Genomic DNA, 26,182 nt, shown 5'->3' with positions numbered 1-26,182 from the left:
CTACCTTCCTCTTGCTGTTGTAGTAATCTTAGGACAAGGAGACCTGACATACCCAAGGCACATTTCCCTTTGCAAAAAGAATGCAACTTAACATGGTTTCATGCTTCAGGTCTCATCCCTGGGCAGGAAAGCAGCTGGATGGATGTAAGAGTGCCTCGCTGTAAGGGACCTCACTTGTGTTCTTCCATTCCTGTGCCTCAGTCTCCCACCACAAAGCATCTTTATTCTCTATCTTCTCCCATAGCAGTCTCAGTCAGTGAAGATGCTCAGAGAACTCAGTACTGTGTGCTTCTTTCTTGCTGGGTTTAGATAGTTTAGACTTACAGCAGAGTAAATGCAACTATCCTCTTCAGGAAGGGATGAGAAAACAAGTGAAGGTTTCTTCATGAAGGCTCAATTTCGTTGACCTAGCTCATCCTGAAGGAATGTATCAGTCTTCTAACAGGAACAAAGCATCAGTTTGTGGATGTCATCGAGCTGGAGAAAAAATAAAATTTAGGACCTCTGAAAACAGTTACTTGCAGGAGATACTTTCCCGTTCTTGTCTGGTTTCCTCAGGTTCCTCAATTTTTGCCTTTCCTATGCTCTCCGGTTCCGTGTTAGAGAACGGCAACCAGACGCCTGCGCTATTAGCGTTTGACTGAGAAGCTACAATTACTTCCTCCGCCTCAGCGTCCCTCCCCAGCCACGCGCGGCTATGCACTTGCGCAACTGCGCAGCTCAGCCCCCGCTCCGGGCAGCCCAGGGACTCGGCGCACGACCCCGACGCAGAACCACCCACTCCCGCCCCCGGACCCGCCCCGGCCGGGGCGGGCAGGCGGGCGGGGCTTCGGCACGGAAGCGGCGGCGGGGGCTGCTGGGAAGGGCCGGGTGCCACGGGCCGGTGGGGCTGCTGCTGTTTCTGCGGCGCGGGGTCCTTGCCCGCTCAGCTCCTGGCCGGCGGGTGCTGCTGCTGCCGCCAGCGCCCAGCGGAGCCGCTGCCATGCACGACGCCTTCGAGCACGTGCCGATCCTGGAGAAGCTGCCGCTGCAGATCGACTGCCTGGCAGCCTGGGGTGAGCCGCCGGGGCTGCGGCCGCGCATCTCCCGCCTTGCTGGGCAGCCCCCCTTCCTCCTTCGTCCTCGTCGGCAGCCCTCGGGGCCGCTGGCTGCGGGCTGCCCGGCTGCGGAGCGCCTGCGGTGCAGGCCCGGAGCGCGGCCGCTTCAGCGCTGGGAGCAGTTCCCTGAGTGCTGGCTGGTTCCTATCCTTAATGCCAGCGGGGCCTTCTAGCCTTAACGTTAGCGCCTGCTTGCTTGTGTTAGTGTTATATAAGTGTATAGGTGGTACTTTGGGGTGTGCACGGTGAGGGGGTTGCGGCGCTTGATCGGGTGCGTTGGGAAGGCTGCTGTGGCTGCTTGGGCTGTTCTGTACTGTGCTGCTGTGAGACAAAGCTGCTATTAAAACTCCTTCAGATGCTGTGGAAGTGCGACTCTTTAAATCTGTTTACCATCACCTCAGTAATAGCACTGTAGTTGGGCAATGACACGTATGTGGTAGAATTATATAGCAAATGAGATGCGAAGATTGTTTATTTCTTTGTTGAGATTTTAATCTTTGTCACTATGAAAGTGTTTACCTTGCCAGAGTATAGGAGAGCCCAAACCCACAGGCCTCAGATGAAATGGTTGGGTAAAGTCAAGCAGTGGAAGGAAGAGCTTGCAGGAGGATGAGAACGTATATAAATACAAGCATCTTAAGTAATGGGGAAGTACTGGGAGGAGGAAGATACATCCATGTGTATGTTTTTCCTATGTGATTCTCAGGAAAGAGGAAGATTTTCAGTCATAGTGACTGGTAAAGATACTACGCCTTTTGATTGCTATGAGTGCTGTAATTTGGAACAGTCTGAAACTTTGCTGCAGAGTTCATATATAAAAAGTTTCTCTTTTATAAATCTTAAGTGACTGCTGGTTGTCCAAGCACTTCAAATGCCATTTAAGCAAGGATGCCACATTGATTCAGGCACAGCTGGCAATTTTGGGAAGTTCTTATAAAAAGCATGACTTTATTTTAAAGCATAGAACTTCTCCTTTTCATTTTTTTCCCCCTATTATGTAGCGGTGTTCATCCCTGGGACATAGTGATGCCTCAGTAATAGCTTATTGACACTCTTGATTGAAAAAGATGTAACTGCTTGTTTATCTACAGTTGTACCAGTAAGCAGGGTTTGATGTCTTGGCTGTAGCTTTTGTTTTACTGTTTGGTTTTTGGCCGTCATGTGGTAACAAATGCTGCAGTCTAACACTTGCACAAGAGCACTGTAGGGAGATGTGTCTATGGTTGCCATACAAAGTCCTCTTTGGCTTTTGAACCAAGCTTATAGGTGTTAGGATAAATACAGCTTAGTTGGATAGGGCACTCTTTGCCAGAACTGATTATTTTCTCCCTACTCCTTTTAGAGGAATGGCTCCTTGTTGGTACCAAACAAGGGCATCTTCTTCTTTACAGGATCAAGAAGGATGTAGGTAAGTTGATTGTAAGAATGACACAAGAAGTTGATTATATTATTTTTATTTCTTTCATGTCAGATGTTGTTGTGATATTAACACAAATGTGTGTGATTGATGATTTTCCCTACTTAGAGTTCAAAGAATGTGTGAGATCTTTAATAGAACTGTACACACTGTTTATCAGATAGTTAAGAAGGATAGGTAGTAGTATCAGCCTGTTGTTTGTGTTAGAGTGTACCTTATATAAGGTTGTCAGATCTTTCTTTTGCAGAAAGTGTAATTTCTCTGAATGCACTCACTCTGCATAAACTTGCACAAAAGCAGTACAATGTGCTTGTTGCTGCAGGTTTGCTTGTCATCTGCTAATGGAAGGTTGGATTACTAGATGAATGAAAGAGCAAGTTTATTCAGTGGGCTCATCAACATCAGGGGTTGGGAGAGAAGGAACTTCACTATTTTTACTTTCTCACGTTTCTACTGTTCGCTCTATCTCTTAGTTATAATTGCTCATAGGCTATTCTGGAGATGCCACAGAGAATGCTGTTCTGTTTGAAACTTAATTGATTTTCACTGGATAGATATATATTTTGGGTTTCTATATAGTAGCTGATAATGCAAGTTATTGAATGCAGTAATGCAGTATAGCATGGGACAGCAAAGGAAAAAAAAAATCCAAATGTTTCTATCCAGGATCATCAACTATTGGAAAGATACTTGTTTGTATCTGATTGAGACTGAATTCAGCTTGCTTTTTCTGAAACTTATAGGACGTCTGTTCCAATTGGAACATGCTAGTCTTGAGTTGCTAGTGTCTTAACTCACCTGGTAAATTTCTCCCCCTTTTTTGCATCAGTGCCAGGAGAGGTTATGTCATCAGAAAGTGTCTGTAAGTCTTTATCCCTAAAACTCCTTTTAAACCCCTTGTGGTGTAGTGTTTATTCCTTGTCTACTTTGCAGTGATGTGTTCCTTAGCAGTTTAAGTTTTTGATACTTGATTGGTGTTGATTAATTCTTTATGGATGTCTTTGTATCTTTGGGTTTCAAAATGCTTAAATCTTGTTATCTGAAATCCCAGCAAGGTAAAAATGTAACTACTGATGAAGTTCTCAGACAAGTACGAATAGTGTTATTTGAGTTCTTACCTGATGATGTACAAGGCCTTCTGATGCATTTATTGTTAAGCATTTGATTTTGCTTTCATAGTTCTTTGTGGTCTATTTACTGTAAAATCTATTCTGCCATAAATTTAAAGGCAACTTCAGTTTATATGCTCTCTCAAATCTTTCTGATAGGTTGCAATAGATTTGAAGTGACACTAGAGAAATCCAACAAGAACTTCTCAAAAAAGATTCAGCAGGTAGGAAGTAACATTTTCTTGGCATGGGGAATCATATTCCTTGTGTTCAGAAAAGAAGTGCAATCTTACATGTGCTTCTTGAATCTCTGATAAACTTTAAAAATTTCCCTGAGTCTATAATAGATTTTTCTAGGGGCAGCACAGCCAGGTATTCTTGCCCAGTATTTTGCCATATCAGCAATGAGTTTGGTGTGTTCACTGAAGCAGAAAGCTAAGCGTTGGGATGTACAAGCTTATTTCTGACATTTATGGAAATGCTGTTATTTGCAGTAAATGCTCAACTGCTCTGACAAAATAGTTGTTATAGCAATGGTAAGACACCAACAGACTGATATAATTTGCCTTTGGATAAAATGTAGCAATGTGAATATAATTTATGTTACTTGGAATTTAGAGTTAAAGTAACTGATTATCTACTGATAATCATATGAATATGTGATTGTTTATTTTTAGTGGGGGAAAAACTTTGGTTCATTGGTTATGCTCAGGAAAACATCTATGTCAAAAAGATTAAGCAGCCTCTTTTACTGTCACTCATGCGTGTTGTTTAGAGGTACGCCTGTACTAGAGTTGTAGAGTTGCTCAGGTTGGAGCAATTCTTAAATTGATCTTTAATTCTGATTCTGGTCTTTAATTCTTAAAGATCATCAAGTCCAACCACAACCTAACCGTACTGCCCTAACTAATAACCCTCCGCTAAATCGTGTGTGGTTTTTAAACACATTCAGGGATGGTGACTCAACTACTTCCCTAGGGATCCTATTCCTGCGCTTAACAACCCTTTCTGTAAAGAAGTGTTTCCTGATATCCAACCCAAACTTACCCTGGCACAACTTAAGTCCATTTCCCCTCATCCTGTCACCAATGAGAAGAGACCAGCCCCGCTCTCACTGTAAGCACCTTTCTGATATTGGAAGAGAGCAATAAGGTCTCTCCTCAGCCTCCTTTTCCCAAGACTAAACATCTTCAGTTCCTTCAGTCTCTCCTTGTAGGGCGTATTCTCCAAGCCCTTTACAAGCATTATTGCCCTTCTTTGGACCTACTCCAGCACCTCAGTGTCCTTTCTGTAGCATGCCAATTGTTTTTTTGTTTTTTTTTTTTTTTAATCAGCTTAGTTTGCAAGCTCTGTGTGCTTTGTGAAAAACACGGTGTAAGTGAAACCAACTGCAATATCTGTCAGAAAGATTATGCATAGATAGCATAGTTTTTATTATTTTGAGATTATGTTTAATGCTTTTTCTTAGACTATCTATAATCAGGTTTCTTTCAGAGGTTTAGTTCATGGATGAAATCACTGATAGAATTCTTTTTTTCAGATTCATGTTGTTTCTCAGTTTAAAATTCTGGTCAGTCTTTTAGGTAAGTAAGGAAAATATTTTAATATTTAATGAAGTCTTCCTGGTGCGGTTACTTGGCTTGCTTATGGTGTGCCTTCCACATGTGCATAGTACTTGAGTTGTTGAAAAGTTGTCTTCTAGAATTTAGGCTTTTTCACCTGGTGAAGGAAGCATTGTGCAGCTTAGAATGGGAAGCAGCTTTGCTTGTTGTAAGCCAACTTGAAGAACAAAAGTGTTAACACTAAGTTTCATGACTAAACATGGAAAAAACGTGCATATATGCTAAAGTGTGTGTTTGCATCTACAATTTATATGCATAGAGGCCTACGTGCATTAACATATTACATATTGTATGTATGTATGCAGACTGTAGAATAGTCTCAAATTTCTGTTGTACAAACTTGTTTGATGCATGAAAAACTTACCATTGCTATGTGGCATAAAATGCAGCTTATTTGCACATGGCAGTCTTTTATCCTGTTGTGGAAGATCTGAATTTGCTTGTTTCAGGCTTCCATTTAACCTTATGGTCTTCCCATGTCTGTTTTTGCTTATGTTGCTACTCCCTTTTCTATGATCTCCAAGTCCCGGCTCTCCCGACTCCAGCATGTGTAGATTTCAGCTGCCTGCGTCCTCGTGCGTACAAAAACTTGACCACAGCACCCTCTGTTTGAAACTGTTCACTTCTCACTACTTTCAGGAGCCAGTTCAAAATGGTCTTTGTTCATACAGTCTTCCATCACAAGCTTGCCCTGATCTAGCCTGTTTGCTGTCTCTTTCACTCCCACTTCCTCTGCTTGATTAGCACCTATTCTCAGTTCCTTCATGTGATTTTTACCAGAGCTGGTGTTAGTTGTCTTTTCTGCATGTGTACTCTTGTATTTCTGTGCCTTGGCACTTACTTTTCAGTTTTTGGGAGAAGATTCCTTTTCCTTTCTTACAGTCTTATTTTCTTTAACAATTCTTCTTTTTATGCCACCGTGAACTGCAATAATTTGTATGAATTAATGGTGAGCTCAGTGTGTTAAACATTGAAAAATAATTGGAATTTTGTTTAAAACAGAAAATAACATTTATGTCCATGACCTGTTGACGTTTCAACAAATCACTACGGTTTCCAAGGCAAAAGGTGCATCTCTCTTTACTTGTGACCTTCAGGTAAGATGAGGAACACAATGGCATAGGTGTCCTTACCCCCCTCCTTTTTAAAAAGAAAGTTTTAATGTTGCTGTGTAGATTTGGTTCATTAATTTTGTGTTTGTTTGTTATATATCCCCTTGTGTCTGTCTTATTGTGACCTTGAACTTCAAGGCACTCCTGTGGTAACTGTGGGGGGCGGCTTTTCTGTTTGCACTGCATCACCAAGCATTTCCATTGCTTGTTTTATTCTGGTTTTGTTTCTGTTAAACTGCATTGGTTCAAGGAGTTCCATGATGGTTATGGCAGATCCAGGCCATAGAATGGTTCCATGAGGTGTAACAATCCTCTGTTAGTATACTGTGGTTTATTGACTCCTTTGTATCCGAGGTTTCTTAGCCTACTCATATTGTACAGAAATCTGGTCTGTAACCAGAAGAGATGGCTTAATGCCCATCATCTGTATACTTTTAATCCCATGGGAAACTTAGTATTCAGTATTTTCTAGTAAGTATTGAGTGTTTCCTAAGTGTTAAAATTAGTGATGTCTTTTAAAGTGCATCTCATCACTTCAAAGTTCCTCAATGTTTGTTTGTACAGGCACTTAGCTTTGTTAGTATTTTTTGTCTGGAAACTTTTCCATTGAGATGGAATATGAAAGGTAGTCATTAATGTTTAGTGTTATTAACATAACACACTCTTTGCGTTGTTCATTTCCTTTCCTATACTTTATAGAGCTTAAGCTGTTTATCATGGTCTTCAGGGTTGGGCTGACAGCTCTCTACTTATCTTCTGTTTCTGTGTGTATCTGTATTAAGCGCTCTATTTTTTGTATTTCTGTGATGTCACAACTGCTGCCATCTAACCAAAGTTCATTTTCAACTACACCACTTACCTACTCTGTGTTTTTGTGCTTAGAGACTTCCATTCTGGCACGAATGAACAAAGCTACTCTTCAGCTGATGGCTTTGCTTCAGGCTGAAGATTCTTTTGACCTTGTATTATCTTCTTTGTCTGTTAGTATTGATGAGTTTAGGCCTGTCTTTTTTACAGCGTTCAGATAATGGAGAAGAGGTGCTGAGAATGTGTGTGGCAGTGCGGAAGAAGCTACAACTTTATTTTTGGAAAGATAGAGAATTCCATGAACTACAAGTGAGTTGACTGTTTTGATAGGCTAGCATGGCTCTGTAGGAATTCTATTTACTGTTTTTTTTCATGCAATCCCTACAAGAGGCAATGCTGACTTTTAGAGTATTTAGAATATCCAAATCCTGTTGGTTTTGTGGTGATTTAACAAAGCAGCAGCACATAAAGGTGCAAATACAGGGTTTAAACTACAATTGGTAGCATTAGTATAGTTTCATGAATTAAGTAAAAGGCTGTGTTCAGTTGTAGTATGTTAGTAAATAAGCTAATGTGTGCAGCTTTTGTAAATGCATATGTAGCGGTAACGCTGGAGGTGGATCATGAAAAACTTCAGATTCAGGGAGGTTTTTTCAGGTATGTCAGTAAGTCAGAAGGTAGTTGCTGACAACAAGCCCAGAGAACTGCACTTGAGAACACCACAATGATAAAAGTAAGCATTGGAAATGCATAGGAAAGTTTCCAGTTATCTCTTCTAGGAAGTTGTGCAGCCAACTGACAGCATGCCTATTGCTGTGTATGAATCTGGCCTTTTAGTTGAACATTGCTTTTTTTGACCAGCTGAAGTCAGGTGTGTGTGTGCTAGGGAGCTTGATAACAACAGTGTTTCCTGTTACACTCCTATTTTGATTTTTCTCTTGTAACAGTCATTTTGACTTGTTTTCCTCAGGGTGACTTCAGTGTACCTGATGTACCCAAATCTATGGCCTGGTGTGAAAACTCCATCTGTGTAGGCTTCAAGAGAGACTATTACCTGATACGGGTAAGGACAGATTTTGAAATTCAGTGTTTAAGGAGAAATAAATAGCAGTAGAGACTGTAGAATGCTCCTGTGTTCACAAGTTGAGCTGACAAACAATGGCAAATAGTGTTTGGTATTCTTGTTGTATGTGATTTTAGAAAGGGCAATCTAAACGTATCCCTTTAAGCCAAAGTTTTGCCACAAAGAGATCTTCTCCTTATCACTGTTGGAACTAGTATATGAAGGTCTTGTAGGAAAAAGATAGCACAAATGCTTATGTTTTAGTTGGGCAGCAGAGTTTGTAAGCTCAGCTTGCATTTTATGCAGTATTTCTAAGAAGGAACTTTACTCCAAAATGAGGAAAGACCAGGAGTATGTTCTGATTTGGGAGAAGGAGCAACCAGGTGTTTGTTTTTTTTCGTTTGTTTTGCAGTTGTGGGTTGTTTTTTTTTTTGTTCTCTTACTGAATAGTAGTAATTCTTATTTGAAAGTCTTTAAACTTACTGCCATTCATTTACTATTACAGTTTCTGCTTATGCTTAATTTGACAGCAATACTTGACTCTCTTTTCCACCTTTAAAATTGGTTTCTGCTGATATTACAGGAAAATGAGATGAAGGTGAGGTATACCTCATTTGCATACATCTATTTACTGAATGGCAACTCTGTTCTGTAGTTGGCAGGAAGATTGCATGGTAATTTTATGGCCAGTTCAGATGGATACTACTGGTAGAAGCAGTCCTTTTCTGTGTCCTTGCTGATTCCCACTGTTTTAGTGGTACAAGTCTTCCTGTGTCTGCTCAAGGAATCAGAGTTGAGATTTGCTATCATCTTTGTGTTGGCTCTGGTACTTGTCCAACCTGTTGCTGAGCAGCTGGATTTCACTGAATATGTATAAAATACATCCATGTTTTTGAGGAATTGTTCTCTGCTGTTTAGCTGATGATTTATAGGAGTTCTTTACTGTAACACAAGGGAAGCAGCAGGAAGATGTAGCTGGACTGAGTGAATAAGCTTGTCTGTTTTGGCAACAGTGTGTTGTTAGGTCAACTCATGAAACATCACTTTCATGTTGTTTATTAAATTTATTTATTTATTTATTTTCTTGGAGTATGCATTTGAGTTCAGATACCTGGATTATCTGCGGCCACAGCAGTGAATGGTTAAGGAAGGGAAAAAGACTGGGGAGTTTGCTTTAGTTTTAGTTTATTTCTTATGTTACAGTAGTTACTCATGCTAGAATGAAACCATGTTAAAGTTTTGACCTAACTGAAATCCTGCAGTTACACCAAGAGATAATCGGGGAATTTTGCCACTATTGCTGCTGTGCTATGCATTTTATGTGCCTGAATAATATATGTACTCAGCTACTATCATGTGTAGCAGAAATATTAAGTCACAGCTTGACCCAGTGATTGAGGTAGGAAGGCAGGGCTAGCCCAGAGGAGCTCAGCTGCATGCAATGCACCTGAGTGACCAGGAGGGTTGGAACTGGGATCCACCCCTGCCCAGACCTCATTTAAGGGTTGGCAGTGGAGGAAAGGGTATCTTGCATACCTGAGGCCTTTTGAAAGTAAGCAACTTCTTTCCTTTATTTCTGTGCACGTGGGTGTTGTGTTTGAGCAAACCCTCACCTTGCTGCAGCCTGGGACCTGCTGTTCTGCTGTCATTGCTGCACATTACATCATGGTAACAGGAATATGTCATTTCTGACAAAAGAGTATTAATTCTTTATTTCCAAATTAACATTTATTTAGGTTATGCTCATATGCAGAAAATTCTTGCTGCAATTTTAAGTTAGACTTGTCCTAACTGTGATTAATCTGAGTTGAGAATCTCTCTACTAGGTAGCATTTAATGTGCTCTTGCTTTCAGATACTTTCTCTTCTATATCTTTGAAATGTTGTTTGGAACAATAGGCTTTCTATTTTCTTTATTATCTTAGGTGGATGGAAAAGGATCCATCAAAGAACTATTTCCAACAGGGAAGCAACTGGAACCTTTGGTTGCACCTGTAGCAGATGGAAAAGTTGCAGTTGGTCAAGATGATCTAACTGTTGTCCTCAATGAAGAAGGGGTCTGCACCCAGAAATGTGCATTGAATTGGACAGATATTCCAATAGCCATGGGTGAGAATTAGCAGTAATTTGTTTTGTTTGCCTCTTTGCTCCTTTGTAAGTGATAAAATTGTTACTTTCACAGTGTTTAAAAACTGGCTGGATTTGGAGAGACAGCTGGCTTCTAGAGTGTTTTTAGTTGTATTTTCCAAGTGCAGTGAGTCCAGCTTGTTTATTCTATAATTTCTTTGTCATCTTCACTCTTAGCCTATTTTCTTCTTTAGAGAAACAGGCAAAATGCCTGTTTCTCTAAAGGAAGAATATTTGAAATGGAAGACGATGAAGTTTTTCTGGGCACTTGAGCGCTGCAGGAATTCTGTATATTGAAAGATGAACAAAAAGCCTTGTAGTCTGTAAGCAAATTGCTGTCAGCATTGGACATTGATTTCTGTTGCTAATAAGAAAACAAAGATGGACCTCAAGGAAAATTGCTCTTTCGTGACACAAAGTCGAGGGAGAACAATTAACTTATATTTTCACCTGTTTTTCAAATAGAACATCAGCCTCCCTACATCATTGCTGTTCTGCCAAGATATGTGGAGATCCGCACATTTGAACCCCGACTGCTGGTACAGAGTATTGAGCTGCAGAGACCACGCTTCATCACCTCTGGAGGGTACTAAGTAGAACATGATTGCTTTTGTTGAGCTGTCTGTGTGGTAGCATGCTGAAAAACTGGGAGAAGAGCTCTTCATACTCTCCTGGCTTAAGTAATAGCACTGAAACAGTTTGCTGTTGTTTGTGAACAGAAAAATGTATGTAATATCTTGAGGAGTGAATTATAAGAATAGAGCATCTCTGGGAATTCCTGATCACTGGAGATGTTTCTGCTCCTTCCCGCTTTGTAGTATTGCTTAATTTGCCTTTGTCATAAATTAGCCAGGATTGTTTCTCGTAGAGTGCTACTCTTTTTCAGCATTAGGATGTGGTAACAAACTTTTTGGCTTCTTTGCAGGACAAATATTATATATGTGGCAAGTAATCACTTTGTTTGGCGACTCATCCCTGTGTCCATAGCCACACAGATCCAGCAACTTCTGCAGGATAAGCAGTTTGAGTTGGCTTTGCAGTTGGCAGTAAGTACTCCAAATCCTTGGGTTTGCAGTGGAATTTTCTTGTACAAAAGTATGCAAAAGAATGTTTGTCTACTGCTTGACTGCAGCTAGGCTGAAGACCTTAACCTCCTTACTGCCTACTTTGCACACACTCTCAAATTATTATTATTTCTTTTTTAATGTAAGTTTTAGGGTTATGCTGCCAGTTTTCTGTGTTGATGTAGTTGCTTTAGTTTTTTTGGTGTTATCTTGCATATGAGTTACCTCTCTTAGGTGTTTAATCAGCTAACCTTCTTACAGACTTGGGCAGTTGGACTTTAAGGCCTTTGGACCAATTGTAAACAGTGTTGCTTAGCTTTGTGTGTTTTGTTTTATCAATGACCAGGAATTTTTGTAATAGCCCTGTATGTTACATAATCATTTCTTAGAGATGCTGAAGCAGTGTATTTCATTCCATTGCTTATACAGTTTTAGGATTTTCTGATTTCTGAAAACTTCTGTGGTGTTGATCTAAAATAAATAAATTTATGTGTATGATTGTGAACTTGGGAAAAAAATAAATGAAATAGCAAATGACTGTGAATATACTTTCTGTTATATTGTTAACCAAAGGTGGCTTTCAGACCTTCCAGGTTATCTCAGTGTTGCAATTTACATAGCACATAAGAATTAATGTAGGAGGTATCCACTTATGAAGATTATCCTTTTTTGAGCATAGCAGGCTTCTGGATTTCATATTCTTTCTAAACTATATTCTGTGATTGTGTGATATTAGTCCTGTTATTTCTCTAAGGCATTTTCTTCTCATTTGTGCTGCCCAAAATTTTTTAATATGTATCAATTTGTGTATAGGAAATGAAAGATGATTCAGATAGTGAGAAGCGACAACAAATTCACCACATAAAGAATCTCTTTGCCTTCAACCTCTTCTGTCAGAAGCGCTTTGATGAGTCAATGCAAGTTTTTGCCAAGCTTGGTACAGGTAAATGCTTAAGTTGATCTTAAGATAGCTGGCTTGGGAGAGATGTAACGAAGCTTACATATCATTGTATGTTTTGGTTTCCTTTTTAAAATAATATTGTCTTGTGCTGACCAGTCTCCTTGTGAATAGCAACTGTCTAGTCTAGGCAACTGTTTAGCCTCTTGTAGTGCTCAGCTCAACATATCTGAAGTTAATTTAAATCATGAAATTGCCCTTTGTGCGGAATATATTTGTATTGTAGCCTGGTCTTGCAGTGCGTATAGCATACATGCAGATGTTGGAGGCTGGAGGTTTCTGCACATGTCAAAAGTCTACTTTTAGGTTGGAGTTGAAAATAAGGAGCTTCTGTAGATCTGCTACATTCTTGTCCTCTGATTGAACTGAGGACCCTAAACCTTGTTTTTGCTTTAAGGGCTAAGCTACTGATGCCAGGAAGGTTTTTGATGGCTTTGGAAGTTAAAATAGTCTCTGATATTCTTCAGGTTTGTTTTAAGATAATTGGAAGATTGCCTGAAGACTGGTCTGCATCATAAAATACTGCTTAAGACTGAGATTCCTTCATTGTTGACAGACAGTACATCCCTTATGCATTTGAACTTAGAAATTTCCTTGGTGTCGTCTAGCATCATATTTACTTTTGAAAGCTACTTTAACTTGAAATATTTTGAACTTAAATTAGAGGGTGGAAATTTGGAATTTATTTAAACTCCATGAAAACAGCGGTGTGCTAATATGAATAATGCTATTTTCAGTTCAGGTTTCGTAATTTTTTTTTTTTTTTTTTTTTTTTTCCTGAAAACATTACTTGTTCGTAGAAATCCTGTCCTACTGTTGAAATTGTCAATGTCAGGATTCTGCAAGTAGAACAGTAGAAGGATGATAGTAATGGATTGCCCTCTGTGTGTGACAGGAGCACAAGTTGAAACTTCTGCTTGGACTTTAAAAGTCTTTTTCTTGCTGCTTTTTTGCCTTGTTCTAGCTTTTCTTTTTTTTCTCCTCATGGTAAACAATTTATGTTACCTGAAATCTAGTGGACACACAAGTTGATGAGGCAGTTCTGTTGGAAAGTTAACTCTATGTTTAAAGCTAACTTTACATTAAAGCTACGTTACATTTAAAGAGTTGGCAACATTATATGTTATGATTACTAATACTAGTTATTTTTTGCTTAGATCCCACTCACGTGATGGGTCTGTATCCTGACCTACTGCCAACAGATTACAGGAAACAGTTACAGTATCCCAACCCCTTGCCAGGGCTCTCTGGAGCAGAGCTGGAGAAGGCACATTTAGCTCTGATAGACTACCTAACGCAAGTGAGTACTCCTATGTCTGTTTTTAGAGCAGGGTTATTCAAGCTGCAGCATCTTTTGTTGTGCAGATTTTTTGCAGGAGGCAGTACATCTACTCCAGCTCTGTTTGGCTAGCCGTACTAAACTGTCTTCGTGGTCATGGCTTCTCTGAGATCTGGATAAAATTTACTCCTGAACTCAGATCCGAATTTGAGTCTGGTATTTTGTTTTCAGTAGCTTTCTGAAGAGGTCTTGGGCTCTTGACCTTTTGGTTTTGTTTGGTAACTATTATGGAGGGCACTCTATTCAAAAAATTGGTCTAAAGTATGCACGATAAAGTTGAACAGGAGGCAGTGGATAAAATAACTTTCTGACCTCTTTATTTTTGTGCAACTGGACTCTGAATTGTTCTGCTGCTATTCTTACTAGACTAACTGGGAACTTTGTGTTCAGGCGAATGTTTTTGTGCCTTGTGGTTCATGCTTAAGAGGCTAGATGAAGCACTTAGGATACATAAGTCACCTTTTAGTTACAATAAATGCCATTTGCTACTCCTCATATTGATGTCTGTGTCACTAATGGCCCTAGTGAGGTGATGGCACTAGCCCCTGGCGGACCGGACCTCGAAAAAGGGGACAACAGTTCTCCAAGTTTTTTAAGTGTCTCCTGATTTCTTAAAAATGTCTTTGCTCAGGTTAAATATATATTTCAGACATCTTGTGAAACTACACTTTTGCAAAACAAATTTATATACCTTAATGTGGTTGAAAAGATGGTATGTTGAGCAGTTGGAAATAGTAAAAATTCTTAAGGAACCAATTCATTAAGTTACTTGTTTAGTTTTTTTTGTTTGGTGGAATATAGTTTCTGGGGTACTAAATTTTCATTTGATGTCCTTCAGAAAAGGAGTCAGCTGGTGAAGAAGCTAAATGATTCCGACCATCAATCCAGTACTTCACCCCTCATGGAAGGGACACCTACAATCAAATCCAAAAAGAAGCTGTTACAAATAATTGATACCACCCTGTTAAAGTGTTACCTCCATGTGAGTTTTCACCTGACTTAGAAGTTGTTCCTATTAAAATGCAAATTCTGTTGCAATATCAGGATGAAAAAATTGAGCGGAATGAAGGGATTATGTCAAATTCTCAAACAAAAACTGTCTCACTTTTGGTCTAGAAATGATGTTGGAGGCTTTGGTCTCAGCTAGTTTTCTCATTTATCAGAAGGCAGTTTCATGAAAGGAAGTACTTGTAGGTGCCGCAGTGAAATGAACTTTGTCTTGCTTATTTGTTTTGGCATTTTAACCATTGCTTATTGTGTTGCCTTTACTGTTAAATGCAGCAATGTTATCTTTTGTTGTCAATAATGCTTTTCAAAGCAGACCTCTTTTCTGGAAGGGGAATTGCTTTGATGTACTGTTTCTCTTCTCTTCTGATGAGTTACGGAATGGAGCTTCTTAAGGAAGATGTGGCTTGATCTGGATGTGAAACTGTTGCTTCTTGAGCAATTTCTCTGTTTCAACTCACTTTGTGTACTATAAGTTTAGGAAGAACTTAGAATGTTAGAAATATGTTTGAGTGCTCCCTTCTTGCTTGCAGACAAATGTAGCGCTTGTGGCACCACTGCTACGTCTAGAGAACAATCACTGCCACATTGAGGAGAGTGAACACGTACTGAAGAAGGCTCACAAATACAGTGAGCTCATAATATTGTATGAGAAGAAAGGTCTGCATGAGAAAGGTAGGTGTGGGGCTGGGATGAGGAGAAGGGAGGGGATAGGAGCATACGCTCTTAATCTTGTGTTATTACTGCCTGCATGTTGTTTACAGCAAAGCTTTTTTTTTGTTGTTCTCAAGTAGCTTGTTGTGGCTTAAATTGGAATGATAGTTATGCTTGTAAAGGAATTAACCTTTTTGTTTGTCTGAAAGCATTACAGGTGCTGGTGGATCAATCAAAGAAAGCCAACTCGCCTTTGAAGGGTCATGAGAGGACAGTACAGTATCTGCAGCATTTGGGTAAATGTCTACATTGTTTCTGTGGAAGTGTTGCTCTTTCCAGATTTTAGTTATTCTATTGTTCAGAAACTTCATAGATACTATCAAGCTAAAGCACAACCTCGTTGTCTAGTCTGCTTTCTTGCGTGGTGCAGACTTTAAGAATTAAAGCTCAGGAGTGTCCAGTTTAAACTTGAGAATCTTACTGGTAAACATTCCTTATTTCTGACTTAAAAAAAAAAAAATCTACTGTAAGAAAATATACCATGTTATTTTGTATTTTATTCTGGTCATGGTTTGCCATCACTGATGAAAGGAAAGCCTTACTTCTGGGATAGGCTTTCCAGTGGAAAGTCTAGCTACTAGTTGCTGGGCTTTGTAGTGTCTTTCCCAAAATGAAGAGTCCTATATGAAGCTTTTATTTTCTGTGTGTAGATAAATCTAAGTTATAACCTGTGTCTAGATTAATCTGGGTTATGACCTAACAGTTCTAGTTGCTGGTTATATAACATTGTAGTAGGAAATTGCCTAGCTTGGCTGTTCATCTTTACTTAAGACCTTTTCTGGTTTTGTTGTTGTTAAGAATAGTCCCTTCCCATATGAGTTATTATTATTTAATTCCAAATGCACAACTCTTTCATTTATCACAGTACTGGTAAATCAAACCCAACCATTCAAAGTAGTTTATGGGAGAAATAAATTTTTCTCTCGCACTTACCGGCAAAGCTAGTTTTTATGTATAATTTCAGATTGTGTATCCATCCATATACGTATATATTTAATATTCTTATTCATTATTTCTTGAAAGAACTCTTGCTGGCTCTTGATAGCATCATGGTTATTCGATGATAATATGTTACTTCCCATGGCTTTGACACCATTCCTGTTGTGCTGTGTCTCTTACACTTGGTGTAATTTGATAATGTCACTCACCTATTAGAGATCTGTAGTGATATTCAGATTATAGCCTAACAAAATAATCTGTTATTTAAAAAATTATTTTTGTAAGGATTGTTATCTTGATAAATTCATCTTGATGGACTTATACCAGCTGCTAATTTCTTACTTACTGTGAAAGGATTTGACCCTTTGCCATAGAGGACATTAGACTGAAAAGTGGAAATTGAAAGAAACTACACAAGTTAGAAGTATAGTGTTTTTCACTCTAATAAGAAAAATTAGTACTGTTAGTAAAGGAAAATGCTTAGGAGTTGATTAAGAGAATAGAACATGGTTTTGGTCTGACTTGTATAAATTTTGAGGCGCTTAGTATTTGAGTGTTAATTTTTGCTCCTGTTTGAAATCATTTTTGCAAAGTAATGAATTGTGTCCTTAGACTGCAATGTGTGATTTGCTTGATTGGAGTGGAGAAAACAGAAAAGAATTTTACTATCACTGAAATGTGGGTATCTCTGAAAGCATCTTCTTGTGTTGTGAGTAGGTAGATCTTTAGGAATATGGTGCTGAGCACTGCTGCCTCTTGTGTTCCAGGTGCGGAGAATTTGCACTTGGTATTTTCCTATTCTGTCTGGGTGCTAAGAGATTATCCTGAAGATGGACTGAAAGTAAGTTTGCCACTGAGATTCTTAGTGCAGCATATGGTGTAAGAATGCATGTGGTAACATTAAATCCAATTTAGTGTCTGATATTGTCTGCATTCAGCATTGTAACAGAAAGCTTAGCAGTAGGTGGATCAGGACAGCTTATCAATTTTATTTTTTTTTTCCCATTCTTAGAATACCTTGTTTTATAATAAGTGGCTAAGAACCCTTGAGTTTGGTGTAGCATTATTGTATGAGAGCATGATTGGATATTTAAATGTTAATTTCCTTTTCTTAATTTTCTTTGACTTCTGTATTTGAGAGGTGTTGGGTACTGTAAAAGATATGTGCTGACAGAAGTGGAAATTTGGTCATCTATTCAGATGTGAGATATCTTCTGGGTGTCTAAATAAGCTGCTTGGATGGTTTTTTTTACTACTGCTTGTGCTTACTCTTCAGACTTACATAATGATATGCTGAACTTCATTCAGCCTCAGAGAAAATACATTGCAGCACTTTAAAAACATTCAGTGAATAAAATTTCATTTTACAGATATTTACAGAAGACCTCCCTGAAGTGGAAGCATTGCCACGAGACAAAGTGCTCAGTTTTTTGATTGAAAATTTTAAAAGTTTGGCTATTCCATATCTGGTAAGAACTCAATATGTGTTACTGCTTTATGTTTAGTACATGTTCATATAAGCCTTTAGATCTCAAGGTGTACATGGTAGTGTCTCAGAGAATGCTAGCTTTGCTGTAACTTGTGCAGGAAATAAAATCTTGAGTTCAAGCTTGGTAAAAGTAACCATGACGTATGGAGTTGTTGCTTGCTTTTAGCAAATTACTTTCCAGAGTAAGTATCTTTAACTAATCAGACCTTGTGTTTACAGGAACACATCATTCACGTCTGGGAAGAAACTGGCGCAGACTTTCACAACTATCTGATCCAGCTGTACTGTGAGAAAGTGCAGGGCTTAATGAAAGAATATCTCAACTCTTTCCCTGCAGGTGTGTTTTAGCCTTTTCTGGTAGGCCAGGGGAGTGGGATGGCACAGGGGAACTTTCACAGTGTATTGCTCTAAGCCTCTACTCTTCATATTGAGAAGGAGAAGATACCCTAAATGATGAAAGAAAGTGAACAGCAGAAATTGTTGGTTTGTAGGCAAGTCTAGTTTCTTGCTACCTTGGAAATCTTAAGTGACTGAGTTACAACTTTGCTCATGGTTAAAAAAAATGACAGCTACTGCTCACTTTATTCTGTTAAGGGCAGAGGTGGGTTTTGGTTAACCATATACTGTCTAATCAGACACTTGTCCATGTGTTTTAGAAACCTGAAGTTATTTGTCAGGTGCACTCAACTCTTACAAATGGAACAGTTTCATTAGAATGTGGTTTATCCTAATTTTATTTTTTCCTCTTCTGTTACTAGTGTCATGAAATAGTTGTAATATGGTAACTGATATTCTTTCTTTCATACAGATAAATCTGCAGTGCCTGCTGGGGAGGAAGGAGGAGACTTAGGGGATTACCGGAAAAAACTCCTCCTTTTTTTGGAGAAGTCTAGTTGTTATGAACCTAGTCGACTAATTAGTGACTTTCCCTTTGACGGTGAGTTCAATTCCTTTAGCCTAAACTAAACCTTTCTTCTATTTTACAATGGAACCTTCTCAGTTATTAAGAATCATAGCAACTAAAAGAAGAGAAGATGGCTAGATCTGTTGTAATACACGCTGTGTGTGTATTCACTGTATGTATGCTGGCAGAACTGTTTTTCTCAGTCCCCACAGGACTCATTTAAATGCTGGCTTAAGACCTTCAGTGACATCTCCTGTCACTTAAGTATTTAGCCAAACCTTTAGATGAGCTTGAATTCCTCAGTAGTTAGTTATATCCTAAAGTTACTTGAGAATTCAAAAATATTACTATCTCTACTTTGTAGTAGACTTTGTATAACTTTATGTTTAAACTCCATTTTATTCTTTTTTCTGTTAATCTAGTTAGTAATGGACCTTATGTTGTCATTTTTAAGTGTAGCTATTGACTAATCGTTCATCCTACCACTAGGCCTTCTAGAAGAACGTGCTCTGCTCTTGGGTCGTATGGGGAAGCATGAGCAAGCTCTGTTTATTTATGTTCATATTCTAAAGGACACCAACATGGCTGAAAAGTAAGGATTTTTTAAAATAGATTTTTGTAGTGAGTTATTGCTGTATGTGGAGCGTGAGTGCTATCTGGTTTCAGGATCTTGTGTCCATGTTTCCTTGAGTTTTGGGCTCTTCAAGTTATCTGTTGATTACAGGTAATGATGTAATCCCCTTGTGGATTGACTTTTCACATTCTTCTGTTATTCCACTTCTTAGCAATATTACTCACATCAAATGAGTCCTTTGTTTCATTACTGTCAGATGTGGCTTTCCACTGCTTGCTTTCCACTGGTTTCTTTAGTTTGTGAGCTTGTGGATGTTACTTTACTTGCCTTCTGTTATCACAGGGATTCACTAGTCCAGGTGCAAGTTAAATTCTTTCATTTAGCACAGCCCTGTAGCAAAAATGTGTTGGTTTTTTTTTTCTGGATCCATTGTGCCAGGAAACCATCTCAGTGAATCTGAAGTATTTATGTGAAAATAGAATCCAGTACTGACAGGAATGTCTAAACAGTGACACTTGTTCAGTCCAGGTTCTTCTGAAGTTAGTTTCATGAAATGCCTAGCAGAGACATCTTTTCCTTAAAATGATTAAAATACAATAACATCTCCACTCCACCCCCTTCCATTCTTTTTTTTAATATAATGAAATCAAGGTATTAAATTCAGTTTCAATGTGAAAGTTTTGTAAGTTGAATGGAAGTGGAAGACATGCACAAAACCTGCCTTTTCTCAGCATTGTAATGCAAAGCAACCAGTGATCAGAATTGGATATGTGGTCACCTGATGTGGATGGCCTCAGCAACTGAACTTTCAGATGATAATTTCTCTGGAATAAGTTTCTGGGGTCAAAATCTGTTCATGCATTTCACTTGATTCTTCTCTGTTCTAGCTACTGCCATAAACATTATGACAGAAACAAAGATGGCAACAAAGATGTAAGTAGCTCCATCTTTGCAGACTTCCTTTTTCTGTAAGGATGTTTTTAGACCCTGGATACTTAACCTTTTGACTTGCCTGAGCCACAGTGAGTGAAGAGGAATTGTCTTGGGCTGCATATAAAATATATATTTAATGTATATAAGTAATAAAAAATTTCGTAATATTTTTTTCCTGAAGCACTGAAAAAAAAGGGACAACAAAAACATAAAGCTAACAGGTTGGATGCATATGTAGACTGCTTGTGCCGTGGTAGGGAATGTAAACTTTTTGCTTTGGATTTTGTGTGAGGTGTACAGGAACCTATGTATAACCTCTTGGAATTTAGGAGTTACAAGGACAAATTTACTTTATTTTTTTGTTTGTTTTTGTGAATGCTGCTGCATTATTTGAGTTGAGCATATATTCTGCAGATAAATTCCTGATGCAATTTAGATAAAGTACTGCATTCTTATTCCACTTACATTTACAAAAAAGTTAATGATAAAAATGAAAGTGTTGTTTTCTAAAGATGAGTTATAGAAGATAAATGAGGGAGGCATGATTAAAAGATACTACTTTTATAGAAAAACCTTAACATACAATATAAGTCTTAAAAGTCTTTGAACATCACTCGTACATCTTTTTTCCTGTGGTTTTAAGAAAAAAGCTGCTTAAATGACTTAGAATTTTGAATGGCAAAAAATAAAAATAAAAAATAAAAATAGTACTTTACTAGTACTCTTGCTTCCTGAGTTCATGAGTGTGATGATTTCAGCAGCTTTCCTTTTGTGTAACAGGTCTATCTGTCTCTGCTCCGGATGTATCTCTCCCCACCTAGTGTTCATTGCTTGGGGCCAATCAAGATGGAAGTGCTGGAGCCTCAAGCCAATCTGCAGGCTGCTCTGCAGGTGTTGGAGTTGCATCACAGCAAACTGGATACCACCAAGGTAGGAAAGACTCGTATGTACTTTAAGTTTGTACTGTAGGCAGAACATACTGGAGCAGGTGTGTGTGCAGGATGCTACAGTGTGAATTGAGTGAACTTATATTTTGTTGTCTATTTATTGTAATTTTTCCTAACTGGATATATTTTGCTTTAGGCAATAAACCTTCTTCCAGCAAATACACAGATTAGTGAGATTCGAATCTTCCTAGAGAAAGTCCTTGAAGAAAATGCCCAGAAGAAAAGATTCAATCAAGTACTCAAGAATCTTCTCCATGCTGAGTTTCTGAGGGTAAATACCCATAACCAAGTGGAATTATGTTGTAAAGCTGATGTTTGGTATTTTAATCAACTATTCCTTATATGTGATGTGTTTTCTCTGGATGGCGCTGTAGTTCACCTGAAATTAGTAAATGTGCACCAGATAGTTTGAATGTCCCCTTTTCAGGGTGTGATGGCAAGTGCAGTCATTTTAATGTGGATGGAGCTTGTGCCTTTGTGAGTCTCTGGACTCTCTGTGCCCTGGGGTGCTTTGCAGGATGGTCTTGGAGAGCATGGGCTGGATTTCTTCCAAATAAACTAAATCAGAGGATGCACTTCAGTAGTGAGCTGAATTCTCTTAATGGGTAGAATGCTTTAGGCTGTGGTTCAGAGTAACTCAAAATAAAATCCTGGAATACCTGTAATGTTGATGTTGGGTCTTCACTATCACCTGCTCTACTCTACACAAGACCAAGTCCTTATTTTGTGCAATACAACTTGCTGATGTAGATACAGCCACTGAAAATTGAATGTTCTGATAGTTTTTTAGTTTCACCAGTCTAGAAAGGAACTGTACCATTCTATTACTTTTTAAGCAAGTTTATTTACTGTCCCATAGGTTCAGGAGGAGCGAATATTGCATCAGCAAGTAAAGTGCATAATTACAGAGGAGAAGGTGTGCACTGTATGTAAAAAGAAGATAGGCAACAGGTGAGAGAGCATGTGCTTTAAAGTTTGGGAAACAAAATCAAATGTGAATCAAATCTTAAAATGTGTGTATACATGTTTGTTATGTGTTTGTGTCTGTATGTATCTATGTACATGCCATCAGAAATTCTAAAGACATCTTACTTTACTACTCCGGAAGGCAGAAAATCGTATCTGATACTGAGAATGTTTTTGTAAGAACACTGCCTAATAACTGCTTTTTAGCTGCAATTTAAGAAGAACAATGTGAAGAATCTCAAACTAAGATGCATGTGGAATAGCTCTATATCTGATGGCTTTGTGATTCCCTGTCTAATTTATGTTTTGAAGTATAGCAATCTTAAAACATGTAAAAATAGAACTGTTTCACTTGATGCTTAGATTCCAGTAACTTTTCTTCTGCTATTCCTAGTAAGTAATGATGGGTTGGTATAGAACATTATGGACTTTTTTTTTTTTTCTATCTGAAACTCCAGTGGAATGCCGTACGATCATTAATTGTTTATCTTCTTGGTGTGAACTGTTCCAAAATATCATTAGCATTCACGATTACAAAATAAATAGTTCTTTTCCAAAATATTTTAATGAACATGAGTCTGAAGATAGTAATGCTTTGCATTTTCAAGTTTCTTATTAGTGTATAGCTTGTAACATCAGAATTAAAGTTTGTGTGTATAATGTTGGTTTGGTTGTCTAGGGCTTTTCTAATGCTGTGAATTTCAGTAAGGATTTGAAGGACTATCATGTCAGTAAGTTACCACATCTCCCAAAAACTAGGATGAAACTTAAATCCAAAGTCAGATAAAAAATGGTACCAGTGACTTCGAAGAAAAGTGTGCCTATAGAAATAAAAATAGGTTGGTTTTTTTTTAATGATACTCTCATAATCCATAGAACACTTTTGTTTGATTTTATCCGACAGAATATTCAGGGTGAAATCTCAATAGGAAAGAGCCAGTTCTGTGTAAGCACCTTTTTCTGATTTTGACACTCGTCTGTTCTTGTTCCAACAGAGAGAACTGTATTTGCTGTGTTTCAAAAGAAAGTTGACCTTTTTGTTTCTATCTCTTCACAGCGCATTTGCCCGATACCCTAATGCAATAGTTGTGCATTATTTCTGCTCCAAAGAAGTCAACACGTTGGACACCTGACCTGGACTTATTCAATAATCCCAACACTCCTATGAAGTTCGGAAGTGATGGCTTAAAAAGTTGATGCTTCTGAGATTACTGAGGCTTGTTTCTAGGTTCTCACTAAGTAGAAGTCATTTGTATCTAAGGACAGACTGTACCAATATGGTCATATTGATTTATTAGAAAATGACTTAATCTTGTCATTATAGTGGTGACAACTATGTTGAACCTCTCAGTACTCAGATGAAGAATAAAAACCGATCAGCCATAAGCTTTGTAATGCACTCCAACTTGTGAAATGAGTTGTCAGACAATTGTAAGCTGTTCACAAGGCAACTTATACAGCAGAAGTCCTCCTTGGGGTAACAGTATTGTGATTTGGCCTTGTATGTAAATAGTCATTCAAAAAAGAAAATGTATTTTGAGTCATTGCAGCTGTATCACTACCGCATGTAAATCACTATATATATGGCATAAAGGAGGCTTCTATGCCTATTTTGAGATGTAGAAAATAGTTTTATTTTTATCACAGTAATGGGAATATTTAAATGTTGGCCAAAGGAATTTCTTTATTGGTGTTCAGTGTTATCACCTGACTTTCAGATAAAAAGAATTTGCACGGGAGATAGTCAGGCAAACAGCAAATGCATCACTGAAGAGCCGCTGCTTTTTTTTTTTTTTTAAGAACTGTAAATTGAAATAATTTGTGCGCTGTTGGCTGACTTTGGTCACTCTTTGCATGACTGGAAGCTCAGAGACTGTTCTAAGAAGGTCACATCTGTATTCATGTAAAGCAAAGAACACCCTGGAAAGCAACTTTTTGAGGGATTGAACTACAGTTATTGCTTGAACTTCTTGACTACGCTTAAGATGTTATGTATATAAAGCTCTTTGGTCACTGTTTCACTTCCCAACACTGAAGTAAAATCTAGACTATTTCAACATCTCTGTTTCTCAAATGCTTTGGAACAACTGTGTTCTGTGCGGGCTGGTACTGTTCCTAAGTTACTCTTGGGCCAGAGGTCTAAATTGCAAAAACTGGGTTGTACCACACTCCTTGTAGGCTGTAACCTTTTTGTCTAACTAATTTTTCAGTAAGCTGTAATCTATCGCACATTGATACTGGAAATACTGAAACGTGTGATTGGTGCAGAAAGAATGTGAGCAGCAGTATTGAAAAGGAAGGAGTAGCACATAAGTTAATTGTCTTGATCTTTGTCTCCAAATTGACTCCAGCAATACTTACACATTTGTAATAATTAGATAATATTGTTCATAATATGTAACTATCAGATGTTACATTTTAATGATTGAGTAATAAAGCCTTTCTGCCTAAGGTGTAACTAAATCTCAGCTAACTTTGTAGGTTTAGTTAAGCCATTGTGACATGGATGTGTTTATTTTAGGAACAGATCTGCAGTAAGCTGTCAGGAGTCCTAATTCACTTTAATTTACCACTGCTAATGGTTTTGTTTGGTGACTGTTTTCCTTTTCCACGTGTTTCTATTTATTGTTTATATACTGTGCATTCCTATGAATTTCATGGTCCAGTGTTTTGCTACGTTTGTGCTTGTATATCTTGGGTGATATTGCTACTAAGGTCTTTCTGTAGAGTCTGGGAAGAGGGAATCTGTGGTATTAGTGTTTTTAACCTTGTATTTCTTCTATTGGAAGAAAAGAGTCTAACGTACTTATATTCAATTTGCACATTCTGTATAGGTCTTTATATACTAGTTCAGGTGCGGAGGGAAGATAGTTTGGGAGAGTTGTGTTTACAGATCATTGAGAATGAAAAAAGGGTATTTATCAGGCCCTGTATTCTTTATATACAAATACGACAATATTGCTCTGATTTTTACCTATCTTGGATTTAATACTGTTAGTACGATTTTTATTTACTTCCATCATCTACTATCTGGAGAGTGGTATTCGCATATGAGGAACTTCATTGTGCTCTTACATTCATGATTAAGGTTGTGCCTCTGTTCATCTTTGTTGCATAGCCTTTACAAAAAAGTGATTTGTGCTGTATTTTTGTTGCTGTTGTTGGTTCTTACAATGTGGCTTGGATTTAATTAACCATACAGCAGCTACAGCAGGTTTGTCTAAAGCAATAGATTGTAATAAATATTGTGAACTGGTGTGTGTGTCAGTCATTGTGTAGTTAAGCTTTCTGGGCTTTATTTTAATAACCTTTGCTTTCTTTTGAAAGTCAGATTTAATGCAGGGACTCTCAGTATCACTTCTGCTTTAATGCGTAATTCAGATAAGGCCATGTCACCTGAGAGCTGTTACTGTTTCTCAACTTCTGCTTTGGATTTACAAGTTTATAGTATGTTTGTGAATGTTCTCAAAATACTACTAAAAACACTTTTGTATCCTTTGAATAATGTTTTTGAAAGTCTTATACAATTAAATACATATTTACTAGAGAATCCTAAAATCATTGATGTGGTTTTTTGAGTGGTGATATGCTGTTTCAGGGGGAAGGTGACTGAACAACACTGTGCTGAAGTCAGGAAATAGTAAAGCTCACAGCTATGCAGTTGCTTGACTTTTTTAGGTCAGACTACTGTGGTGTTGGAAATAGAACATACATGCTCATTTTCCCATTCTACAGAAATGGGAGATACTGGCTCTGAGGTAAAGTCTGTCTCCCTCACAGGTAGTTGAACTGGGGTGGAGGAAACAGCAACAAATAAAGACTGAACAATCAATAAAAAACACTGAGAGCATTCCTTGGAGTCTTGATATCATCAAGACTCATCTTCAATATTTATGTGTATTTTAAGTGCCATATAATATAGTTAGTGGTGTTTGTTATTTGTTCATACCTGCTGACAGAAAATTAACTGAAATGTAGATACACATCTGTCTTGACC

The 26,182-nt window shown here is 38.2% G+C and overlaps 1 protein-coding gene across 1 annotated transcript; it reads left to right on the top strand.

Annotated features, from left to right (window-relative positions):
• The first annotated feature begins 971 nt into the window (after positions 1-971).
• VPS39 (VPS39 subunit of HOPS complex) lies at positions 972-25,441 on the top strand. The gene is made up of 25 exons (XM_042813708.1): positions 972-1,055; positions 2,440-2,505; positions 3,783-3,847; positions 5,164-5,206; positions 6,248-6,342; positions 7,375-7,473; positions 8,135-8,227; positions 10,152-10,335; positions 10,819-10,939; positions 11,279-11,399; positions 12,231-12,360; positions 13,533-13,675; positions 14,553-14,696; positions 15,253-15,394; positions 15,583-15,669; positions 17,140-17,213; positions 17,743-17,841; positions 18,081-18,198; positions 18,670-18,798; positions 19,255-19,357; positions 20,227-20,272; positions 21,053-21,202; positions 21,356-21,490; positions 22,079-22,170; positions 23,243-25,441. Exons 1-25 carry the CDS (start codon positions 983-985, stop codon positions 23,316-23,318), a joined length of 2,628 nt encoding a protein of 875 aa, XP_042669642.1. The 5' UTR covers positions 972-982; the 3' UTR covers positions 23,319-25,441.
• Positions 25,442-26,182: the final 741 nt, after the last annotated feature.

The sequence above is a fragment of the Centrocercus urophasianus genome, unplaced genomic scaffold (genome assembly GCF_019232065.1).
Source record: "Centrocercus urophasianus isolate 14NV4802_14NV808 unplaced genomic scaffold, USGS_Curo_1.0 seq_14, whole genome shotgun sequence".
Classification (NCBI taxonomy): Eukaryota; Metazoa; Chordata; class Aves; order Galliformes; family Phasianidae; genus Centrocercus; species Centrocercus urophasianus.
This window is presented reverse-complemented; position numbering and strand designations above follow the sequence as displayed.

What these genes read in the sequence shown, in the direction of transcription:
- VPS39 (XM_042813708.1), top strand. Translation starts at nt 983, where the DNA reads ATGCACGACGCCTTCGAGCACGTGCCGATCCTGGAGAAGCTGCCGCTG. An exon ending in GAGAATTCCATGAACTACAA is followed by an intron (nt 7,474 to 8,134) that starts GTGAGTTGACTG and finishes TGTTTTCCTCAG; the next exon opens with GGTGACTTCAGTGTACCTGA. An exon ending in ACAAAGATGGCAACAAAGAT is followed by an intron (nt 20,273 to 21,052) that starts GTAAGTAGCTCC and finishes TTTGTGTAACAG; the next exon opens with GTCTATCTGTCTCTGCTCCG.